We start from the raw sequence: 15,994 nt of genomic DNA on the forward strand, positions 1-15,994 counted from the left end.
AGGAGGGTTTGCATGTAATTGATCATTGATGGATTCCGGAGTTGTTCAGATGGCAGAGGCAAGGTAGCCTTTGTACAGGGTAACCCTTGTACAGGAATCAGAGTACACTGAGGACCATATAGAGAGCAGGGTGAAAAGCAGGCTGGTTGAAAGGGTTGGTTTCAAGCCTGACATATTATCAAGAAGATTATGTTTATGGTGTGGGACAAATACACTTTCCTAGGGAACCTTTAATTGGCTTCTTTGTGATTGATAAAGCAGTTGTTTTACCTAGTAACTTAGAAGTGTGAAGTTTGAATTGTCCTTGGCCTAAAGCTTAGGGGGGAGGGTTTACCCCTGGAAAGGAAGGCAATTCAGGGCGTTCAGTACTTGCCTAGAAATTAATCCATTTGCCTCTTAGGAATAGTTCATAAGGACCACAACTTCTTTATCTATTCATCTGTCAATGGACTTCTAGGCTGCTTCCATGTCCTACCAAATGTAGATAGTGCTGCAATGAACATTGAGGGTACATGTGTCTTTTTCAGTTATGGTTTCCTCAGGGTATATGCGTAGTAGTGAGATTGCTGGGTCATATGGTAGTTTTATTTCTAGCTTTTTAAGGAATCTCCGTACTGTTCTCTATAGTGGCTGTATCAATTTACATTCGGACCAACAGTGCCAGAGGGTTTCTTTTTCTCCACATTCTCTCCAGCATTTATTGTTTGTAGATAAAGAAGCTGTGGATTCTGTAATAATACAGAATATTCTGTAATAATTACAGCTGTGGAAGCTGTAGTATACAATGGAATATTACTCAGCCATAAAAAGGAACACAGTTGAGTCAGTTCTAGTGAGGTGGGTGAAGCGGGAGCCTGTTATACTGAATGAAGGAAGTCAGAAAGAGTAAAACAACTATCATGTATTAATGCATATATATGGAATCTAGGAAAATGGTACAGATGAACCTATTTGCAGAGCAGGAATAGAGACGCAGACATAGAGAACAGATTTGTGGACACAGCGAGGGAAGGAGAGGGTAGACAAATTGAGAGAGTAGCAGTGAAACATATACATTACTAGAAGTGCTGCGATTCATGGGGTCACAAAGAGTCGGACACGACTGAGCAACTGATCTGATCTGATCTGATATGTAAAATAGATTGCTAATGGGAAGTTGTTGTATAACACAGGGAGTTCAACCCTGTACTCTGTGACAACCTAGACAGGTGGGATAGGGTGGGGAGTGGGAGGGAAGTTCAAGTGGGGGGGGGCATATGTATACTTATAGCTGATTCAAGTTGTTGTATGGCAGAAACCAACATAATATTATAAAGCAATTAGCCTCCAGTTAAAAATTTTAAAAAAGACTAGTCCATAAAATCTGAGAGCTAAGAGGGAACTTAGTGATTATCCACCATTAATCTCTCATTTTTCCAATAAGGAAACTAAGGCTCAAGGACTAGCCTGAGATCATACCATTGGATAGTAGCAGAGTTCAGATGCTACGCCAGGTCCTTTGCTTCCAAACTGAGGCTCTTCTTGCCTCTGCTGTGTTATAAATATCAGGTCATCCATCATCCTAGCCTCCCACATCTCTGCTGGTTCCCAGCAGACCAGATGATGGGCACATTTAAAAATCTGTTTTGGAAAGAAGACACAGCAAGTGACTTTATTAGGTATGAGGCTGTTTTCAACTCTTGTTTCCATCTGATTTTCCAAATCTCCAGGTCACTATGGTTTCCCTCGGACCTGGCTGAGCTGCGGGAACTCTCCGAGGTCCTTCGAGAATACCGAAAGGAACACCAGGTCTACGTGTTCCTGCTCTTCTGCAGTGCCTACCTGTACAAACAGAGCTTTGCCATCCCTGGGTCCAGCTTCCTGGTCAGTATCCTGCCCTCCTCCTGGGCCTGCCTCCCAGGAAGCCACGTTCTTCTTTGCAGAGGGGCCATTAGGCTGCAGAGCCTACAGTCCAGAGGACAGGCCAAAGTGGCTATTGTTTGTTGACAGCTTTCCCTGTGTCAGGCACTCTCCTAGTGGCTCTACCCGCTCAACCTTATTTAGTTCTCCCAAGAGCCAGTAACGGGCATTTTACAGACAAGGAAGTGAATGGTGAGAAGTTAAGTAACTGTCCCTGATGATGAGGCGAGGAGGGGGTAGGGCTGGGGTCTGAACCCTCGCCCCACCCCCCACCCCCAGCTCCAGAGCCTGCCTTTCCTCTCAAGTTTGCTGCTTTTGTTTCTAAGGATTTGACAGCTGTGGAGCACCGTCCTTGAGACCTCTCCCCTTCCACATGTTGGTTTTCTTTTAAAATCTGTTTTTCCCACTAGTCCGTGAGTTCCTTGAGGGCTGGGCCTGTTCCTTGTTCACAGCCTGTGTGTTTGCCTGGCACAGGGAAGTGCCTTTGTAAGTGTCTGATGAACAGATGCAGGTTGTTCCTGCTGCTGTTAGGCTGGAGAGGGTCGGGGAACCTCCCTGGTGTGGTGGGGATGAGTCACTCTGGTTTTCCAGGCGGCCCCCTGTCTCTCGGGAGCTGCAGTGTTAGATCCAGGCTTGCGCATGGGCTCTTGGATGCTTCTAACCAGCTTCCACCTCAGGTGATACAGGAGAATTTGTGCTGTCCTCCCAGCAGCATTGTAAGCTGGTTGGTATAAATGTATATGTATATTACAGCTTTGGGTAGGTTTAGATCCCAGCTGTGTAACAGTGAGCCAACCATTTAACCTTTCCAACCCTGCCTCCTCATCTGTAGAACAGAGACTCTCCTACATAACCCCCTGGGATTGTTACATGGGAGAATTAAATGACCTAGTGGGTGCAGAAGGGCTGACACAGTGATGGTGCGCCTGGCACACAGCGGCTTCAGCACTGAGCAGGCAGCCTTGAAAGCTTCCTTCTGTCCTGCTTCTCCCTCCTGCCCCAACATTCAGCTCAGGCCGGATCTGCCTCAGCAGTATCTTTGTTAGCAACTGGAAGAAAAGCAAACATAGCCACGCCAAGAGAGATGGGAACATGTGTGGTGCCGGAGGTCAGAGGCCATCTGTCTCCTGGGGTTGCCCCCATATCTCTTTCTCTCTTGAGCTGATCCCTCTGCAGGGCAAAGAGCCAGCTGCTCTCTGGGGGTGTATCTTATCTCTTCTTCATGTGGCCTTGGGCACGATACTTAATCTCGCACTGGTAGAATAGGGTGAGGCTGGCATACCACACAGGGTCATGTTGGGGATTAAATTGGACGTGTTGTCAAGTCCTTAATACATTGGAGGTACTGAGGAGATCCCTGCCTTCTCGCTTCCAGGTCCTCCTTTTATTTTCTGTCTTGGATTCCATGTTTGGCAGGATGATGTCTACCAGCCAGACTGCATTTAGGAAGTATTGGTTCGCTTTTCCCTTTTGGTTCATCATAGGCTTTTTTGAGTGTCAGCTAGAAATCTGGTCAACACAAAACTGCCAGGGTTAGCATACCACAGAGATGTAATTCCTGCAGAAAGGAAAGAAACTAGACCTTCTGTAAAGCTCATGTGGTCTAACTAAGGGGAAATCCATGGTTTGTGTCCATTTAGAATAGCAAAAAATAACTTGTGAGCTTTCTTTCTGCCTCCCCAGAGCCTCAGGGTCTGCAGGACCTATCACAGCCCATGTGGAAGGCTGGGTGTTAGATGTAGATTTTCCCATTTAATTCTGTCTTGTCCTCTGAGGTTTTAATCCTCTTCCCAGTTTTAAGGGTGAGAAGACTGAAGCCAGGGTTGTAGTTCCCAGCTCTTTCATCACCTTTCATTCATCTCTTTACAATGGGAATAGGGTTTTTTGTCCAGGAAAATCACTGAAGGAGGAGGGAACCTAGGCCTCCCGGGCTCCAAGACGAGACGGCTGGCAGTTGGTGGATGTCCTCATGCAGAGCGTTTGTTTCCTTTGCAGAACGTTTTAGCCGGCGCTTTGTTTGGGCCCTGGCTGGGGCTTCTGCTGTGCTGCGTGCTGACCTCAGTGGGTGCCACAGGCTGCTACCTGCTCTCCAGTGTTTTTGGAAAACAGCTGGTGGTCTCCTACTTTCCTGACAAAGTGACCCTGCTGCAGAAGAAGGTAAGGCTAGAGGGTACCTCTGAGTGCTGGGTCCCTAGAAAGTCATGGCATGGCCCTGAGGGGAGTGTGGTGCAGGGGTTTCCCACAGTCCCCCCCTGCCCTGCCGCAGGAGGCTCCAGAGGGTCTATTGATGTCTCCTAGAGATGAAGACCTGAGCTCAGCCTCCAGCTCCATCACTGCCAGCTCTGTGTCTTAAGGCAGGTTCCTGACTTCTGAGCTTCAGGCACCTCCATTCTGGGGGAGGTGGGGGCTCCACTAGGTCTTCGTTGTGGTCCCTGGGCTCTCTAGTTGTGGAACTCTTGCTTAGTTGTTCCTCAGCACGTGAGATCTTAGTTCACTAGCCAGGGATCAAACCTGCATCCCCTGCATTGGAAAGGAGATTCTTAACCATTGGACCACGAGGGAAGTCCCAGGCACTTCCATTTTAAAAATGAGGAAAACAGTCTCTGCCCTGGAATTTACAGAATATGAGAAGTATCTAGAACAGTGTCTGGCACCAACAGATTTTTCACCATCTGGAGACTCTTCTGCTTCTTAATGGCCTTGTCTTCTCTGGCTTCAGGTGGAGGAGAACAGAAACGGCCTGTTTTTCTTCTTACTGTTTCTGAGACTTTTCCCTATGACGCCAAACTGGTTCTTGAACCTCTCGGCCCCAATTCTGAACATCCCCATCGTGCAGTTCTTCTTCTCTGTTCTTATCGGTAAGACGCGGCGTGTAAGTCTGAGTCTCACAGTCGTCATGGGCACGTGCCTGCTTCTGTGAGCCAGGCTTACGGAGAGCATCATCCAGCCTTGTCTAATGAAACTGTTCCTGATAGCAGGTCTACTTGGGCTTGAACATGAGAACCCATAAAAATACCTCTGGAAAAAATAGGGATTGTTCATTCTATACCTGTATTTAATGCCTATTGTGTGTTTGCACTGTAGCTAGGCCCTGGGATTGGAAGAGTAATCTGTGTAACACATGACTTGGCCCATAGTAAGGGCTCAGTGAAAGCAGAGTTCAGGTTTGTGGGTGGAAGAGAAGGTGGAGGCAGGAGAAGGTCAGAGCAAGGGCTTCCTGTTTGATTTTGGCCCCTATTTCCATTAAGATCTGCCTTAGGAAGAGCTAGTTCCTTCTTGCTGTTTGACAATTGTATGACCTTCAGCAAGCTCCTTACCCTCAATGAGCCACGTGGCCAAATGTGAGGCTAGGATGACAGCAGTGTTTCTCGAAGTATGAGCTTTGGACCACGTTCATCTGAATGGGAAAACGGCTAACATCCTGTGAAGTCAGTGACTACGGTTTTCTCCACACTGGAAGTAAACCACCCCACCCTCTCCAAGCCTAAGGCAAGATCGTCTCTCTTAAACCTTCTTTAGAAATGGACGGAAAGACTACTCAGGGCTCTGGGTCAAACATGACAGATCTGTGGTTGAGCAGTTGCTATTAATAGGGAATTCCTGAGAGAAGCTGAGATCTTAAATCGAAGCAGAATCAACCACAGCTAATTCTGTCAGACCGGCTCTTAGATGAGAGTGCCTCCGTATCTCTATTAGCAGCCTGTAATTAACCAGGTGCACGAGGCTTGGAAGGAGTCCAGAAACCAGGGTTCTAGTTCTGCCTCTGACAGGTTGTATGACCTTGATGAGTCTCATCTTGAGGCATCATCCACTAGAGGAGTGGATCATCAGGGGGCCCCAAACCAATCAGTCTTGGGAGTGGGAGTCGGGAGAGGCTGTTAGAATGCAGGTTCCTGGGCTCTACCCCCCAGACCCAGGGGACCAGAGTCCCTGGGGCACAGCCCAAGGGTGTGTTTTTAACAGCTTCACGGGGGATTGTGATACAGTCAGCCTCTTGGGCCACCAGTCACTTTTGGGATCCAGTGGATTCGATGACCTCTTACAGACAGTACAGAGTATGAAATAGTACTACTACTTCTAAGAAACTTGTTTTTATCTTGGGCATAACTGCACAACTCATAATGCTGATGCTTCTCTTTGCTTGGGCTGCTGGGTACTCGGAACCAAATCTGGGGACACTCCTAGCAAATGAGTGAACTTTATGCATTTTTGCCTTAATTTTGTTTATTCTTCATTCATTTTGTTTTATTGTTTTGTTTCCCCCTATTTTAAAAAAAAAGTTTAAATCTTATTGTAGTGTGTGTGTGTGTGTGTATATATATATATATATATATATAGCAAACCATCTCAAGTCCTTTTGTTTAATGAGGCAATTGTATGTGGAAAGCGAGGAAAGGAGAGGAAGGAATGGAAGAGAAGAAGGGAAAGAGGAAATACGTTTAGGGATCAGAATTGCGCAAAAGTCACGTATGAAACTGGAGTCACTGTTGTGAATTACTGGTGACCTTTCTGAAGCACTACTGGTCTTCGTTTTCCTGTCCCAGAGTAACAGGATTTCCCTTTTCTTCCTCCAGGTTTGATCCCATATAATTTCATCTGTGTGCAGACGGGCTCCATCCTGTCCACCCTCACCTCTCTGGATGCTCTTTTCTCCTGGGAAACCGCCTTTAAACTGCTGGCCATTGCCCTGGTGGCCTTAGTTCCTGGAACCCTCATTAAAAAATTTAGTCAGAAAGACCTACGTTTGAAAGAAACAAGCAACACTCACTCTCTGAATAGTAGGAAGGTCACGTGATCTGGGTCTCTTGGGTGCTATCTCCCTGGACTCTCTTGCTTAAGTATGTAATGGATGTGGTCCTCTGAAGCCCCTCATTGTTTTTAAATTATTCTCAATAGGTGATCTGGACACTAGTCTTCTGTGTGCTCTGTCCTGTCACGAAGGACACTGTGCTCTGGACGGTGAATCGTATCAGATTCTCAAACCAACCGAGATTTAGCAAGACACTCTGCAAAATGGATGGCCTCTCAGGAAATCCTGTTTGTGTTTCATTGAATAACAAGGAACTCAGGGTAGTGTGTCAGACTTGCCTCTTGCCAAGCCCTGAGCTGTCTCGGGAGAGGATGCTGACGGCCCTTGTCTGGCGTGCCTCTTCCACGCAGGGATCAGCTGTCGTGACAGGTTTTATCCTTTTTAGGTCCCTTGTGGACATGATAAGTGTAGATTAATGACATGAACCTACATCGCTGACACACTTCCTGTTAGTCTCCTGAAGAGTGTTTCTTCAGTACATGTTTTTTTTTTTTTTTTTTTTTTTGCTGATGACCTACCTCTTGCATTAATCAAGGGAAACAAGCTGACAAACTCCATACAATTTCCATGTACAGCTCAAAAGCATAGTGATTGCTGTGAAGCTCTTTGTGTTCAGACGCACTGATGTTACCACATATGTCACATCTCCTCTTGGTTGCATGTCCAGACAATTCAGCTGATTGCAATCAGGCTATTAAATATCAGCAGAGCTCACTCTATGTTATGAATATGTTCTGGAGAAGTGCTTACCTATCTGTGCAGAGCCCTCGACTCACCTGAACCAAATGACCATCAGTACCTTTTTTCTAGTCTGTCCTTTCTGTGTGAGAATGCCTCCTCTGTCTTGCTGGGAGAATGGACTCAGTACACGGTACCAGCTGGTATGCAGGTACCAGCCTGTATACCCTCCAAATGCTTTTTTTTTCATTTCCTGAGAATAACTGAGGGATAATTCTGTTTTATCTTTCAATTCAGGGGAATTCAAGGAGAAAACTTGGCTTTGGATTACTTTGTTGTGTTGTGTTTTAACAAATCTGTAGCTGTCTGCTTTCTATAGCTGTAGTGTTGTAACTGGCACAGATCAATTCAGTTCCAAGGACAAAAGGACCTTGGCACCTAAAATGACCAGCTGTGGGATCCTGTGCCCCACAGGAGTAACTCATCATTTCTTATCAGAACTCTTGCCCTTGGGCACCATCTGCTGGCTTTTGATTTGACTCGGCCAAGAATCTTGCCAAGGCTTAATGCAGATCAGTTGTCCTACACGAATTCTTGGGAATACTTGTTCCCTATAAAGAATGAATTCCCAAGCAGTGTTTTTTGGACATAGTATAATCCAAAAAAATATAACAAGGACTTCATTTTTAAGCATGTGTTGCTTTAAAAGAAGCTTGAGAACAAGAATGGGCATGAGGAGGACACCAGCTGGACTTGGAAATCCATGGCTCTTTGTGAAGCTCTGTGGTAGAAGGGAGGGAAGACACTGGAAGCTCTCCGCACTGCTGGAAGCCTGTACCCTTTGCCCTTTACCTGGATCCTTGGGTTTGTCTCTCTCCTTCCTCCCCCTTGACTTCGCAACAATGTGCCTTAGCAGTTGTGACTTTACAGGCAAAGCAGTTTCCCAAATAAACGGATATATGTATTCTGTGTGCTGTGTGTGCATGTTGCTAACTTTGCCAGTGGGATTCGGGATTGGCTGAAATCAGACAGTCCAATGTGTTGTCTTAGCTTTCTACTCTTAGATTTCTCACCAGTCGTATGCATTGGAAGATTTTCATTTTTGCCTTTTCCCTCTTAATCACATTTGAGACTCGGGTTCTCATACCAGAGAAGTAGCTGCAAGGTGGGCAGCAGGAAAGCTGTGGGGAAGGAGCAGAGCGCCTGTCTTGGATGTGACAGAATAATCATGAAGAGACAATCACACAATGATGGTCGTCTCTTCTTTCTGTGGATGTGTCTGATGAAAACGCCACAGAAACCAGCTTTTCTCACCACCTATTTTTCTGGGCTGCAGGAAACCCAGTAATGTTAAGTTTTCCTTTCCCAGATGAATTCTAAAACTTGTGAAGGTAGCTCTCAGGACACAAGCCGTCCCTAAGGAAAAGACAGGACAGAAAACAGTGAAGTACACACTTTTTGTTTAATTCCATGCATTTGTTTGCTTTGATGGTCGCTCTTGTTCCCATCACTGTACAGTTGGTCGATACAAAGGGAGAGCCGGCGTCAGAACCCGCACAAGGAGCAGGAGAACTAAGACCACAGAGGACGCAGATGAGGGAGTTCATTTTGAGACTTGACTACAAAAAAGGAAGTTAATCTGCTTCAAATTGAACTCACATTTTATTGCAATCAAGAATCCAAGTGGGTTGTCACACTCCAGAGTCTGAGAAGTGGGCACTCTGGAGGGAGCGAGCTCCTCAGGTGACACGGTCAATAAAGGGCACCTTCCTATTAGCCTGCACCTTTTGGTGGGGGTTCCCTCTGACCTGCAACCCCTGGAGGACCCCGTGTGCCTGGTTACCAGGCAACAGCCTAGGGCCAGGAGCCAGCATTCCCCTGAGTGCTGTGAAGTGGCTCTGGAGAGCAGGCCTGGGACTTGGCTGGAAGTCTTACAGTACCTTTTCTGGTGGCTGAGATGGTAAAGAATTTGCCTGCAATGCAGGAGACTTGGGTTCAATCCCTGGGTCGGGAAGATCCCCTGGAGAAGGAAATGACAACCCCCTCCAGTATTCTTGCCTGGAGAATTTCACGGACAGTCCATGAGGTCACACAGAGTTGGGCATGACTGAATGACTGGTATTAGCACTTCCCTTGCAGTGGCCTTGCTGTCTGCCAGGGGACCTGGCTCTGTGTGAAATTCCGCCAGTGTGCTCTGGTCACGTGACAGGGAAGCCGCCACCCCACTCCTTTTGTGTAACCCTATTTCTCAGAACAGTGAGCTCCCCTCTTCTGCCACCTGTCCCTGAGAAGTGTTCCAGTTTCTACAAAGGTCCTCCACTTGGCAGTCTAGTCCATTCCAGTTTGAACAGGTGCTGCAGTATTGGCTGTAACATGCAAACAGGCAGACTAGTGTGACTTCTGTGCTAGTCTGTGTATGTTGGTAACACTGGTGGTGTGAGTATATTAGGCCATTTTTTCTATGAAATCAGCAATGAAGAAGATTCTTGCTGCCTAGAAAGGCACTAAATTCATACCGACAGTACAAGTCAAAAGTCTTAAAAAGGATGTCACATCATTTTGGTACCTCAGTCTCACAGAATCTAAGGAAGAAGCAAGCAACTGGGACTTCTTAATTAACCCTCTGTTTATAGAAGGTGGTAAGGAACAGGCTCATTTAACACAATGAAATGATGTAATGAAGAGACATTTTGGAATTCAATTGCAATCATACACCAAAGGGGCAGTGGGTGGAGGCACGGAGCCTTTTTCTTGCCTTTCATGCTGCCCCTTGGCCACAGGGTGGGACCTGGAAGCAGCATACTGGTACATCCCATCATTCTCCCGTGTGGGCTAACTCAAGATCTCAAACTACCTTAGGAAATTATGAGGTTAAGGTTGGGACAGCAAATAGATCTCCCCTTGCACACCAATTCCAATCAAGTGGTAATTATTGCTCCAAGTGCTGTATTGTGAGAGGTTCGGAGGGTGTGTCCAGGCTCAGCAGGAAAGAATATGGTAATTAATAAATAACATAGTTTGGGATATCAAGCGTGAAGACAGTAGATGGTGGTATGTGGTGGTATTCTGGTTTCTGGCTTGGTAGAAAAATGAAACACAATAGAGCAAACTCTACTAGGAGCAGAGCAGGGCAGGAATTCCTTGGAATTTATAGAATTCAGTTGCAAGAAGTTCAAGTAGAAACATTTTAAGAAAAGGGGGTGGAGAGAGAGACATAAGGGCATGGAAGAAAAAGGTAAATCTTTTGATCAATAAGGATACATTCACATTGAAAAAAACATCAGTGCTCCACAGTGGGAGAGGGCTTTTAAAATTAGGTTGTACCAAGAAAACCCCAAACCATCAAGTCTATTATTACTTGGATAAGAGGCAAATTCAGTACAATGAGGCCCTGAAATGGAACTCCAGTGTACTAATTAAATACAACTAAAAATATCTTTAATTCTAGAAGGATAGATTTGTTGATACCAAAGTTTTTAAACATCTGAACTTCAAGTAGGTCATACCAAACCATCTTACAGCACAGCTAGCTCTTCACCTCCCTGGGAAGGTGCTCCCCACAATCTAGCAAGCAGGTCTAAACTTTAGCAGTGGTAAAGTCTATGTTAACTTCAAAGGGGATGCAGGCTTTAGCAGTAGTAAGGTCTATTATAACTTCAAAGGGGATGCAGGCTTCTCAGTCCCTCTGCTAAGCAATTTTAAGAGGAATTGTTGTTCAGAGGACAGGATCTAGAAATAGATGCGAATCAGAATCAAATGCTCATCTGCAACACAAATTAAAACTCATTATCTTCCAGTCAGTTAAAACCAGATGCTAAAGGAATGTGGAATTCATCCCAAGGGGATTAAATGTTTGATCGACAACGAAGCTTGAAATCATAGTCCTGGGAGTTTCCTTAAAGTGCTGTCGCCCAGTTGTCAGACTGAAGAATTAGCTCTTAAATTCCCTGAGCTCTTCATTCCACACTCTTCAGATGACTGTGGAGTTGTTCTCAAAGAAACACACACCAATTCAAAATTGTCTTAGTTACTTCAAAGCAGGCAGTGAAGGGTAGCCTGGGATAGAGAAGGCATTTCTCTAAAGACACTGTTCTTCTCTGAAGCCTCTAGTCACTTCTACTAAAGAAAATAAGCAAATGTTCAATGTTGAACTTTATTCAGCTCTTGACCATACAGTGAATGACTTGAAGATTCAACACTGTCTGTGGTCCTAAGACGCTCTTAACAGTCAATCCAGTTAGATATATGGCATTATCATGACAGACAGTCCAGATGGGAATTCAAAAGGTATCAAAATGATGAGGTATTGGAGTGGATTTTCCAGAAAGATCATCACTGAAAGGGATAAGACACGTTGACCTTCATGTTTCTCTTTGGCCACTATAGGTGGGCAAGGCCTGGATAAGCTAAAGGGTCAGTGTTTTATGTTGGACAGAAAGAGGATACAGAGTTATAGCCTCTCTGTTCTCAGAAGTAATGAGCCAGAGAGATTCATAGTACAGTGTGGTCTGAAGTCAGAGGATAAAACATGGGCTTTAAAAGGTGCTTTTCCAGCTCTGTGACTGACAGATTAGGCCTCAGGCTAGAACTTTCCTAATCATCACCACAGCTAGGCATTTTTTTTTTTTTTTTGTCATGCCATCTATTTCCTCTTTTTAGTCTCCTAACTAGGAGGAAAAAAGGTTGGTTTTAAGGGATTTAGCAGGAAGGAGCTTACAAACCATGTTGCCAGTTCTTGAAACTATCCCACAGGCCCCAGGAAGGTTCCCTGTAGGCCTGTTTCTCTCAGGGCATTAAATAATTCTCTTGTGCTTCTAATGGATCTCATGATTTTATTTCTTAAGAAACTTGAGAAAGTGTACAGCTTTGGAACTTTGTCCACCACTCAGTCATCTGCCCACCTAGGAGCTTTTGTGATCAAGTCAAAATCACAGCGTTAACCACTGGGCCTCAGGGCAGTACCCGCATCCTCAGATGATTGTTGTTGTACACAGAAAATGAGGGAATACAGCTAAGACGAATACCAGGGAGCTCCCACATGGCAGTTCCATTTTCATTCCTTCATAAAAATCCATAATAACTCATGGTTAGCAATCAACACAATCACTGTGCTACACCATAAACCACACATTCTGATCGACAGAAAATGAGGATAATAATTATTATAAAATAAAATAACAATGATAATAATGCCATAACTTAAGATCTTTCATGTAGTCCAGCTACAGAATTCATACAAAATGGAATAATTTAATGAAACAATACTGCTCTCTGTATAAGTTAAACATTTTCCTTCATCCTACCTAAGAGCTATAAATTATAGACACTAAATTTTAAATCAATGTCTCAACATAAAGTGTAAACAAATGGAGGGATCAAACAAGCAAAAGGAACTGCTCTAAATTCCCTCCTGCTTTTGCTTTTTGGCTGATGCAATCAGTGACACTTGGAGGAGGGCGATGCTTTCACCTCTATTGGAAATGGTTTAAAACCTGTGTGTATAAGTCTTGCCTGATGTCCAATCTGATGCAGCGTCGAAGAGTTTAAACCATCCTCTCTAGGTCTTGAGCCGAGAAAGGGTGTTTGGCAGTGACTAATCCTGGAGACAGAAACTAGGCCAACATCTGTTTTTATATCAAATTCTAGATTAAAATTTCCTTAAAGCTGAGGCACCATGAGATACCTTGGTTTGTTTCTCAGAGCCCATGATCCTGGAGACAGAAAGGACTCAGGCCTTGGACAATATAAAATCTTTCCAATCTCTGCTTAGCATCAGTTGTTCTAAGAATTTCCAAATCCAATTATTCAAATTTGCATGGAGCCAAATACATTTTACAAGTAGCATTTAACAGAAAAGCTATTATGGTGGGGGAGGGGCTGCCTTTTGCAAATTGCCTGCTTTACCTTTTTTCTGACTGTGGCAGCCACTCACGAAAGCTTCTGGGGTTAGAATGAGTTAATACAAACATAGGGTATGGTCTGGGACTGGACACTGGGCAGACTCATACACCTCCTAGCTGCCTTCAAAGACTGTTCCATTTAAGTCAATAAAACTCTAGAAGACAAACAACCTGGTCCCAGGGAGCGGTGCTTCCCATCTTCTCCACGTAGTTAAACTGAGACATTCTGTGAATGTCCTTTCACAAATTGCACATTTGCTTTTCCAACACTGTTGTCTTATCCTCCTCTCTTCCTCAGGCTCTCCCTCCCCTGCCCCCTTTTTCCCTAAAAGACATAGTCAACAGGTGGGAAGGAAGTAGGATACAAGAAAATGGCACTCCAGTCTGAAAAATCAACACTCTGGTCAAGGTAACACACTCGCCAAGGTCATGACACTGGCAAAATTAAAAAGTGGAATATTTGTCAAGGACAAGGTTGGACTCTACCTGTGTCTCACTACCAAATGCTGCTTAAAACTTTACAAATGACATCAGCTTCCACATACACAGTTTTGAATACATACCCTCAAAGACCCTGGATACAAGTAACTGGTCACCAAACTTTTCTAGGTCTTTGCATCACCCATCTGGACAAGCTGGCTGAATTTAGTGTGGTCTGTTCACAAGTTACCTGGAATTGCTTTTCTTCTGCTGCTCTTTGTTTTCTAAAATGCTCAGTATGTCTTGCTTTGGCTCTTCTTCAGTCACTTACAGCCAAAAGAACTGGTCCCCTGTTCAAGTAGCAATAATACCTCCTGGTCCCACAAACTCCCAAGGATGTTGCTCCTAAATTTCACTTTTTTCCTTTCCTCCTTTTGCTCTCTCTTTTTTTTTTTTTGCAAGAAATTATTGTCTTTTTCTCTATCATATATAGTTCACTCTTTACAGTACAAAGTGTTAAAATGTCAAACAAAAATAAATATCAATGTTACAGTAGCTAGAATATTCAATAAAATAGATCCCTGCCATTCTTGATTGAAATGTTCAGTGAGACTTAATTTCATTTGGATATTTTTCTCCAGAGATTTGCGAAGTCTCATGTTCCTGTTATTGCAGCTCATTTCTAGGGGTAAGAAAGATGGGGCAGCTCTCCTCCCAGACACAAAAGCAGGAGGAGAGTGGGAAGAGTCTGGGGGTGGTGAATTTGAAATGCCAGTATAGTCATGAGATCTTCAGGGTGGGTGTTCTTTCATTACCAGGTAGCAGAGCTGTAGTGTTTATTGGTCCTGACCGTGGCATCAGAACACTCCCCATCTGAAGAGTCACAGTCCGATTCTTCAAACTGCATAGGATTCTGCAAAGTCAAGACAACATAAGACCTTAATTCCTTTCTCCAATTACTCAGTAAATGTATTTTGAACACCTCCCACGTGACAGGTCCTGTGCTGGGTTACTGGCTAACATACATGAGACAAGACCCTGTCCTTGTGGGGCTTATGGAGAAAGAAGACTTAGAAAGATGACGATGACAATGAAGAAGAAGACCGTGAAAACAGTGTCCCACAGTCCCACATATATTGTTCACTATGTTCCAGACACTGCTGTGAGTGCTTTAACATCTATTAATCCATTTCATCCTCTGTGAAATAGAGGCTGTTATCATGCCTGTATATGGGATATGGGAGCTGACCTACAAAGAGGTTAAGTGGCTCGCCCCCCATCACACAGTGAGTGAGTGGAAAGGCTAAGGTCGGCATCTGGGCAGTCAGACTCCAGGGTCTACGCTTCCAACCATGATGTGACCCGTCCTCTGAGAAGGCAGTACTGTATGCTAACTGAAGTGGTACATGTGCTCTGACAGCACGTAGGGGCTGGTGCGGACCTAGGGGAGGGAGGCGGATACCCTCAACTAGGTTGGGAGACAGGGTCAGAAGTGATGCTTGAGTTGAATCTCGGGGTGAAGGGTTCCTGAGCAGTTTTATGTTTGTGCTTCATTTGGGAGAACTACCCCATTTCGGGAAGCTCTATTATCTCTGTAGTAAGTCCCCTACATATGAATGAGTTCTGTTCTCAGAGCACATTTGTAAGTCCAATTTGTTCATTAAGTCCAACCAAGTTAGCTTAAGTACCCAACTAAAACAATCAGCTATACAGTACTGTACTGTAATAGGTTTATAATACTTTTCACACAAATAATACATAAAAAACACACAAATAAACATTTTTAATCTTATAGTACAGTACCCTGCAAAATACAGTAATACCAGCTACATCACTGCTGTTTTTATGCCTGCTTCCAGACATCCTGGGCTTGACATATCGATACTGTACTACTGTACACTATATAGTGCTATACAGTAAAATTACACAAAAGCACAACCACTAGGAGAAGGACGCACACACATGACAGTGTACGCCAGACACAGGAGATAACTTAAGTGATGGACACGCAAACATGAAAGCTGGCAACTTAAAGGTCCGTATATAGGAGACTTACTATACTTCTACTTCCTTCATAGAGGAAGTTATTCTATCCTATACGTGTGTGTGTTAGTCACTCAGTCGTGGCTGACTCTTTGCGACCCCATGGACTGTACCCGCCAGGCTCCTCTGTCCATGGGATTCTCCAGGCAAGAATACTGGAGTGGGTTGCCATGCCCTTCTCCATAATTGTAAAGGCCCTAGGGACTTGAGCATGTTCTAACACAAAGACCTCCAGGAAAGGGGA

The 15,994-nt window shown here is 44.6% G+C and overlaps 2 protein-coding genes across 6 annotated transcripts in view; one reads left to right on the top strand and one right to left on the bottom strand.

Annotated features, from left to right (window-relative positions):
• The window catches only part of TMEM41A (transmembrane protein 41A), a 9,666-nt gene extending 1,310 nt beyond the window's left edge, over positions 1-8,356 (top strand). Inside the window, exons 2-5 of the mRNA XM_006071079.4 lie at positions 1,710-1,863; positions 3,895-4,056; positions 4,619-4,757; positions 6,474-8,356. Of these exons, the coding sequence (XP_006071141.1) occupies positions 1,710-1,863; positions 3,895-4,056; positions 4,619-4,757; positions 6,474-6,694 (676 nt within the window). The 3' untranslated portion in view covers positions 6,695-8,356. The remainder of the gene's footprint in view (positions 1-1,709; positions 1,864-3,894; positions 4,057-4,618; positions 4,758-6,473) is intronic.
• Positions 8,357-12,199: 3,843 nt separating this feature from the next.
• MAP3K13 (mitogen-activated protein kinase kinase kinase 13) overlaps positions 12,200-15,994 on the bottom strand; it is a 159,133-nt gene continuing 155,338 nt past the window's right edge. For all 5 annotated transcript variants that reach the window (XM_006071075.4, XM_044943949.2, XM_025287153.3 and 2 more), the window contains one exon: positions 12,200-14,620. In XM_006071075.4, the coding sequence (XP_006071137.1) occupies positions 14,519-14,620 (102 nt within the window). In that variant the 3' untranslated portion in view covers positions 12,200-14,518. The remainder of the gene's footprint in view (positions 14,621-15,994) is intronic.

This window comes from Bubalus bubalis, chromosome 1, assembly GCF_019923935.1.
Source record: "Bubalus bubalis isolate 160015118507 breed Murrah chromosome 1, NDDB_SH_1, whole genome shotgun sequence".
NCBI classification, from domain to species: domain Eukaryota; kingdom Metazoa; phylum Chordata; class Mammalia; order Artiodactyla; family Bovidae; genus Bubalus; species Bubalus bubalis.